The sequence below is a fragment of the Cryptotermes secundus genome, unplaced genomic scaffold, assembly GCF_002891405.2.
Source record: "Cryptotermes secundus unplaced genomic scaffold, Csec_1.0 scaffold87, whole genome shotgun sequence".
Classification (NCBI taxonomy): Eukaryota; Metazoa; Arthropoda; class Insecta; order Blattodea; family Kalotermitidae; genus Cryptotermes; species Cryptotermes secundus.
This window is the reverse complement of record NW_019739942.1, coordinates 1,108,384-1,117,599: the sequence shown is the minus strand read 5'-3', so window position 1 is coordinate 1,117,599 and position 9,216 is coordinate 1,108,384. Positions and strand designations below refer to the sequence as shown.

Here is a 9,216-nt window from a genome sequence, read left to right as displayed (position 1 = left end):
CCTCCATAAACTTCTTAAACCACTCGAAAACTTGCGTGCGAGATAGACACTGATCACCATATACTTCTGTCAACAAATTGTAAGTTTCAGTGGCAGATTTTCCAAGTTTTGTGAGGAATTTGATGTTAGCACGTTGTTCTGCATTAGCACTCAGCATTATTCCGACGGAGCTCAGAAACACGATCCGCTTCTAACAATGGTCGCGGCCAGACTAACCGATGCACGTGAATGAAACTTTGTGTGACGGTAGAGGGAAGTCCAAGGGTCAATGCCCTACCCTCCTCTTCGTCAATGACGTGGCCGGAAATGAGTCATAAAAGTAATCCGGGTTCTTTATTGCCACACCTTGTATATCTAAACACTGGTACTGCTTATTACTTAACTATTATTTTCGCAAAACATCTGATACACTATATTAAAATGTAATTTATGAACAAAATTATATTTGTAACTGAATTAAAAACATATTTGGATAATGCATCAATTATTATGGTTATTTGTGTGCTATATTGTTTTTTTCACTATAGAAACACTATATTAATAAGTACCACTTACATCTTTTCTGATTCTGCAAGTGATGTTTGTGATGTACCTGTTCTTTTTATTTTGACTGTTAATGGTGGAACATCTGGCAGAATTGGGGATGGCAAAGAGCTGACACCATCACCAGAACTCCTTTGTCTTTGTAATGGGGTACTAGTTACCACACGTGCATTAACAGATTTCATAGTATTAATATCCTGAGTACTTTTAACTGGTGACAGGCCTTTCAGACTTCCCTATAAATATAAAGTATTGAACATATATACAAAATAAAAGTAAGTTTAAATATAAAAGATTATCAACTCCATCCAGTGTGATTATTAACGTTTTTCTCCTTTTTAATCTTTCATCCTTGACGTGCTTCAGTTGGAGCAACCATCTTCAGATGGATAATCTTTTATACTATTGCTAGTGTGATGTACCAGGATAAACCAAAACAAATTTATGTAAGTTTAAATCTTTAAAAAAAAATATTCCCTAACAGTAAGAACATTTTAACTGGTAACAATCTGAAGAATTGAAGGGCTTAAATTAACAATATAACCACAAAACAGTGGAAGACTAAATACACTAATTCATTCATTCATTCATTTTTTTTTTTTTACATTCTATAGATCCACAGTATAAGAGGTAGGATATGGAACATGTCAAGTGGTACATATATAAAAGAAAAATAAGCCAAAAAATAGAATAAAATAAAATGATGACAGAAATATAAAAAGTTCTATTACTAATAGTTTTAAAACTTGGTGACAATAAACATAATTTATTAAACTATATATAAATTCTTTGGTATGTCATTGACTTGCAATAGCCTTAAATTGAAGATTTTCATCAATGGAATAAAAATAATGTGTATAAAGAAAATGTTTTAGACAAGCTTCAAATTTCCTTGGATTATGAGCACTTAAAGAGGAAAACTAGAATAAAAATCAACAAAAGCACAGGACTATACTTACCTAAAAATGTATTTGTGGAAAATATAATAAAATTCTTAAATTAGCTTTCTCTAGAATGACTAATTACTGAGTTCAAGTTCATTTAAAATTTCTTAATTACAATATGCTTCAATGAAATGCACTGACTATACAGCAGTCATAAGAACATATTTTCACATGGAAATTCTTATCAAGCAGTTTTGACAAGTGTCATGGAAGCAATGTTTGGCTATTAACATGATGTATGCCATCAACAATAAGCGCCCTACTGTTCACAGGTGAAAAGTAGAATCAGTGAAGTATTTCACATATTTGTCATAAAAAAAACAGGAGAATGTGTACAGTCTCTTGCAGGCAGTATAAAAATCACACAAAAAATACTGGTAATCTAAAAAAAAAATTGTAGAAATACACAGTGCATACAGCAGGCAATGCAACATGCTTTGCTACAACAGCTCAGACATCCAAGAGCAGTTGAAAAATAATTAAAGAAGTATGACAACAAGACAAATGCTTGTAGAACTTCAGTAGCCTAATTCCCTACTTCCCTGTGCTAACAATTAATACACAGAAACTAGTACTCACTGTTCTGCATGCTTTCGCATTCTTATTTGTTTCCTTCTCATTATTTTCCTCCTCACTGTCAGTGATAATATGAAATGAATTTTGTAGTGGAAGAATCCTGCAAAATGCAAAAGAGTTCTGGCAAGTGTGATTTTTCATAATGTGTAGTTGCCCATTTTAAGCAGTTACAAAGCAACTACAACAAAATATAGCACCAGACTGTAGATACAATACACTGTAAATGAATGCCTAATGTCATACTAGTGTATATGGTCAACTCACAATCCTCTAAACAATGAAAACTATTTTTTTGTTGCTGAATGGCGAAGGTGGAAGTGATAAAAGGAATGTAGTCATTCATATTCTCGACTCTCTATTCCGATTTTCTTCAAGTGTCTCTAGCACATGTTGCTTTTACAAGCACAGTCCTAAGTCCAAACTGTCGAGAGAAAATAATTTTTAATCTTAGTTTGTTTCAATTTATTTTAATTATGCTATATTAACTGCGGTGGTTATGAAATTCTGAGCAATACAAGAATCATTTCCAACAGTGAATTTGGGAAAGTGGAGGAGAAAGAGTTTGAGGTTTGTTTTACAGTAGTTTTACCGTTAGTAGAGCAACTGACTCAGGCTGGATAACTTGAGGGGCTGGAGTGTCAGTCCCAGTAGGATCAAGAATTTTCTTTTCTTCATGTCAATTAGACTGGATCTGGGGCCAACTCAGCCTCCTATCCAATGGGTACTGCAAGATCTTTCCCCAGTGGCAAAGGAGATGGGGTGTGAAGCTAACCACTTACCTCCAACTAATGTCGAGGTCAAGAAAATATGGATCTATACATCCACTCCCCTTCTCATCTTCATAGCACAGTGCTTAACTAATTAAAGCACAAGGACCCTACTTCACCTCCAATGACTTAAAAATAGATAACAAGATGTGTGTTGCCAGTCTCAAATAAGATTCAAATTGCTTATCTCCTTAAAATCAAGCAGTAATGGTATCCTCTATATCAGTGTTTTTCAAACTGTAGGTTGTGACCCATTAGTGTCATAGGAAGCAATTCACTAGGTTGTGGCTTATAGACTAATGTAATGGATAAGATCTGTTACTTTAAATAAATATTAGTAACAACTTTATAAATTAATATTTATATTATACTTCAATATTTCAACAAAGGAATTTGAAATATACATTTACACTGTACAAAAATCTGTGCTGAAATATCCTGTTGTATTTGGCAATTAAAGTATATTTCTGTCACACCCAAAATAACAGTGATATTATTCAAAAGCAAAACAAACAAAGAAACTCTGTGGCCTGTAGTCTGTGAGTGAACTATACAACCAAATGACTGCTGTTTGTCGGCGAAGTTAATGTCAACTTCTGTGGACAGAGGGTGTCGTGTGGTCAGTGGAACGGTTTCCTACGACCGTTAATCTTGGTTTTCTAGACCGGAGTCGCTATTTCTTTGCACTAGCTCCTCAATTATCCTCACGAGGTTAAGCAGACCCCATTCCAGACCACTACTCCTCAGAAAATCTGGTAGCGCTGGGAATCGAACCTGGAACCTCTGAAACTGTAGCCAGGAACTATGACCACTAGACCACAGAGGCTTATTCAAAAGCAATACTGGGGCGGTTAGTCACTGGCTTCCCACCGTGGCGGCCAGGGTTCGATCCCAGGTCTGGTCAAGTGGGATTTGTGGGGCACAAAGTGGCACTGGAGTAGGTTTTCTCTGAATACTGAATACTAACGGAGCAAACATATGCAGTTGGATGGGAACAGCCATTCAGAGGGGAATGGAAGAGGAAAAGGTACTGTTGGAGCTGTTACAAGGAAACAAGCAGTGGAGATTGTAACAGACTTAGGACACTAATCTGTGTGCTCTAGTGTAAAGTGTGGAGATCAGCGATGATGCTATAATTAAGTGTAGTTATGAGTTGTGTGTTAAAAGGGTCAATAAAGCCAATTTCCAATCCAAACCCCGTCGAGAGTCACTAACATGAGACAACAAAAATACTTACTTCTTGCCTGGATTAGCATGGGAGTTTTTCTGAAACGTGCCAGCTCCCACACTTTGCCTGATCATCAATCCTTCCTCCTTATCTGCAAATAATGTTGTCTTGTGAATGACTGTTGTTGAATTTTTCTGCAGTGCTCTTTGTCTTCCTTGTGATGTGTCATCACCTCGTTTACTTTTTCTCAAATCCTTGCGCTTGGGTTTGGTGTTGCGTTTATGTGATTTATTCTGTTGCTCTGGCAATTGAGATACAATTGGGGATGGCCAAGTGTTGACATTGGTTTTAGAACTGTTTGCCCCATGTACTGCGGTACCGGAGACCAGTCGGTGACCAACAATTTGATCATCATCAACCTGTACAATATTTGTTTTCATGAACAAACAGAATTGTTTTAGAATTTTGAAGTCTAGAGCTACTACAAATATTAAATGATGGTAAGGTAAAAAAAGTAAAGTTGCCCCCCCCCCACCCAGTACCCATTGGATAGGAGGCTGGGTGGGCCCCACAGATGGTCTGGATGACATGGAGCAGTGAAAATTCTTGACCCAACTGAACTCAAACTCAGACCCCCTCGGACATCCAGCCTGTGGCCTGTCACTATACCAACTGAGCTATCCTGGAACTTCAGTATGAAATTATAAGATTTCATTTTGATAAACTCCTATGAGAAATTGTGACAGTTCACAAAGTTTCAGCAAATATTTTGATATCTACCTGCAAATTACCAGAGATAATACTCACTAGTCTTTGGGGTTTCACAACATCTTGTTGTTTCTGTACTATATCTTCATCACTATCAGGTGGAAGTCCTGAAATATCACTTGAAGAAGAAAGTAATGATGCTAACACAGGTGCAAATCTGCAATACAGAAAATTCAGAATAAATTACAGTAGAACTTGGTTATAACGTCATCAAAGGGACCTAAAAATAGTGTCGTTATAAACGAATGTCGTTGTAACCGAAATGAGCACTTCCACAGTAGCCTTATGTTAGTCACATAAAAATCTACCAAAAACCGAGTTAAAATGTTGCATTTTTTAGTGAAATACGTAGTTAAGTACAAACTAACGTAACATTAACGTGGAATTAATATGGATTCTCCATATCGTTTGTACTGTAGAATTCACCAAACCAAATTCGCGGCATACATCAGCGTTTTTCCTTCCATTTTCTATTTCACGGATCACTTTAACTTTCTCTTCAGTGCTTAAAACTTTCCTTTTCATTGCCATGTTTTCGCTACTGCACTTCTCTGGGTTTAGGCAGGAACACTATAGGGTAAGTAGACAATGTGAGGTCCTGTTAGACGAGATTCTAGGAAAGGAATGCAGTTAACAACCTGCCGCGTCCTCTTGCACTATTCACGCAGTCCCACCCCACACCCTTGTTTTCGCATAAAACCCACGCTCCTCTTGCAGCCCGCGGTCGTATTCTTCCAGGACAGTCACGTCAGCAAGTAGAGAAAGTGAGGGTGGGCAGACACATCGAACTTTCCCATGATATCAGAGAAATTCAGGAATGAAAATGACGTTACATACGAGGTTGATGCATTTGTGCATGTCGTACTAAGCAAGGTATAAAAACAGTTGCTTTATGAGGAATTAGTTCGTACCACTGAATATTTAATGCAATAGACAAAGTGTCGCAGAAACCGATGTTGCTATAACCAAGTTTTACTGTATTTCCTTTCCAAAATAAAATAATATCAACAGCATGATGTATCTGTTCTATTGTAATCCTTGATAACAGGAATCTATGTACAAAAGCATATAGAATTGCAAACCCATTATTGACAACACGGAATCTGTATCTATTAAAGGGAAAGAAAATTGGCATAAGATCAGGGACGGCCCGTGTATAGGCACTGCGGAACTGCAGCACTCCCAAATTCCACTTGATATTTTCGATAACATATATATAAAGAGTCCTTTTTTCTTTAATTCTTTCTTTATACTTGTACAATACAATATATAATCCTTAAGCTTAATGTCAGTAGCCAAATCTTTGTATGAACTGTGATTTTCACAGTTCCAGCGGCGAGGTGTTCGTTGACTGTGCGCATGCGCACATAGGAAGCTACACGCGAGGCTGCAAGGGAGAGGGAGCACTGCAGGAACGACAGTGCCGACCGGTGCCAACCCTGGTGTGCTGGTGGAAGGTAGTTTTTTTTTACTCCGTGTGTGTTGTGCTTAAAATCTATGAGTTAATTGTAGAATTAGATTATTATCCTGCTTCCAGCTATTCTATTTGATTCATTTTTTTTTTCGGTTCTTTTATTTAACAGAAAACTTTAACCATGGCCTTGCATCCCTGAGAAATAAGTTCTGTGACTGTAAGTGAACCTCAACAGCTTAAGTTTTCACAACTGTCTCTCCATGAGAAAGTTGCAGTTAAGAAAAGAGGTCGTTTAACACCTGATATTCTAATATCTCAGCCAGGCATAAGCAAGAACAAGAAATATATTCGTAGCTTTAATTCTGAATGATACAAACGGAAAAGTTGGCTTTGCAGCTGTGAAGTAAAACATGCACTGTTTTGCTTCCCGTGTTTGCTGTTTGGGGGTGATGTAACGTGGACAAAAGATGGTTTTAGAAATATAAACAAAATGAAAGAAAAAACTGAAAAGCATGAGAAGTCAAAGAAGCACGTTGATGATGTAGTTTCACTGTCACTTTTAGGAACCGTAAGTATTAAGGAGAAACTTAGTGAGGCATACAGACTTTCAATCAATGAGCATAATATAAAGGTTAAAAAGAATGGATTTCATTTTTAAATGAATAGATTAAGCTTGAACTGTAACAATTTAGGTTAAAGCAAGTAAAAAATGTTTGATTTTGTTCTTTTAGGATTTTATCAAGTTTCTGAATAAATTTTCTTTTTATACATGTTTATTTCCTTTTATACAATTTTAAAACAAAGGCTATAAATTTTCTAGAGCAGCACCCCTACTAATTTTAGCTACAAGCCGCCACTGCATAAGATGCAGCTATATTCAAAACATATAAAAGAAATTGGACAAAAAAAGTCAAAACAAAGCTGCAGTAATTAAATAGTACTACAGCTACTGTGCAGGCTCAGAAAGATCTTAAAAGCATATAAACCACAATCATACAGAAGGCAAAATGGACAACATTCAAATAAACTATTTTATTCTACAGCAAATGTATAAAGACCATTCATAATCAGTAAATGTCATCTTCTAACATGAGCAGGGCTTAATATATGTGTGAATAAAACAAGTTTCACATCAGTTATAAAAAATCACAAACTTATACAACAAATATATTGAACACTGGACAAGCAACTGAATGTGATTAAAGCATATAAAGTATCAAAACTGAGCATACTTGATATGTATATTATTATTATTATTATTATATTACATATATTACTATTATTAACATACTGTGAACATATAATATACATTTCAATTGACAACTACTTTCAAAACATTGACCTAACAGGTTGATCTACAGATAATGCTCTAGAAATTGATTCAAGAGGTGCTTGGTTGAAATGTTAGCATGAGCATCATCTATGCTGAGGTCTTTTTTTTCTTCTCATTTTCCTCAGTCCCTCTGGGTAAATGATGACACAGTACTTCACCTGGCCACAACTGCTTCCTATCCAGTTCATAATTTATCAGTCATCCTACCCCCAAACACTATGCAGTCTAGATATTGATACTGTAGTTAAATAACTCACCAGATGAAAGAAACAGTGATTTTGTTAACAACTGTGTATTTTATGCTGATAAAAGCTTGTAAAGGAGCACATATATGATTTCCTTATAATGTAAGACAGCCAGATTATAATGCGTTATTGTACAAAGTTCGTAACTGATAATGCATGAAGTGCATCCTGTACAATTTTTAATTTAAATACCTCAGTACTGCACTTGATAAAGACAGCACTGCTTGAAGTTACATGAGTAAAAAATTTAGGCAGCTGAAAAATTATGAAAACATTTCGTCAGTAACATCTAATATTTCTGCACATTTGCCACCCATCCATTTTATCACTTAGTTGAAAGAAAGGCTTTGCGGGTCCTGAAATATATATATATTAAAAATGAACATAAATATTTCAGTTGAAAAATACACAAAGTATGACACCTATCTATATTTTGTACTATATACTGCATTGTTTTGTAAGTTTTACTATGATATGCAAGCCCATGGCGATTCCTTGTAAATATTTCGAGTAACTGTCATTTATAACTATCCGCGTTCGAATTGATAATTCTTGCAGTTTCAAACTGTGTATCTTTATAAGTTACTTTGTCGAACCTCTTTTTAGTAACGGCCAACCCAGTTGTCATGACTACGTCATTAATATCCTTATTTTCGACACTTTCCAAGTAACTATAAAATGTACATTTCAAACATCACTTTTACTTCGCACTTTCAGATTCTTCCTCTTCGCACCACGCATCATCACACACGGTGCACACATTACACAGGCGACGGGGCTATGCCATAGATCATCACCATGGATCCCGACACGGATCAATTAACAGCGTACGCCAAGACACCAACAACAATGTGGCCAACTTGTCGATAGCTGTCGCGATATTTAAACGAGGATTTTCTTGGCATGACCTGGGTGGAAGTTAGTAAGGCTACTTATGGTTCATATAGGAGTCATGGTTTGGCCTATTTTACAGCCTTGTCTCTTAACGTTGGCCATATTTAGGTTACGTTTTATCACTGAACTTCTTTGTCGGGTGAAGCAGCTTGCAAGTTTCAAATTTCGGTTAATTGTACTAACTACTCTACATAAATATCAAGAAGTGAACCAATGATTATAATTATCTGCAGATGAGCAAATTTTATTATTAAATAATTTCACATGGGAGTTATATTGTCAAAAAGTGTATAAATTTTAAGTTTACACAAGTAAATAATTCTGAAGTTATTTACATTTTAAAGCTTTTAAAGTTTGTTGATGTTGGTTAACATGTGATAATTTTTTGTCGTTCATTGCCAACCTTTGGGAAGTAACCTTTGCGCGCCATATTTTAACTTTATTCCCAGAACTTTTTTCGCCGTTGCAGGGCTTCAGCAGCTTCAGCAGTATATGTTCTGCTGGTCGTTATATAGTTTGTGTGATGTTACGGCTGTTGTATAGATTTACGTACATGTAGATTTT

At 35.9% G+C, this 9,216-nt stretch overlaps 1 protein-coding gene across 1 annotated transcript in view; it reads right to left on the bottom strand.

The window, feature by feature from the left end:
* Positions 1-8,547, bottom strand: part of LOC111872030 (centromere protein C) — a 32,494-nt gene extending 23,947 nt beyond the window's left edge. The window contains exons 1-5 of the mRNA XM_023865520.2: positions 8,355-8,547; positions 4,806-4,923; positions 4,068-4,417; positions 2,067-2,163; positions 556-779 (exon numbers count right to left, since the gene is read on the bottom strand). Coding sequence (XP_023721288.1) covers positions 556-779; positions 2,067-2,163; positions 4,068-4,417; positions 4,806-4,923; positions 8,355-8,386 — 821 coding nt within the window. The 5' untranslated portion in view covers positions 8,387-8,547. The remainder of the gene's footprint in view (positions 1-555; positions 780-2,066; positions 2,164-4,067; positions 4,418-4,805; positions 4,924-8,354) is intronic.
* Between the last annotated feature and the right edge of the window lie 669 nt (positions 8,548-9,216).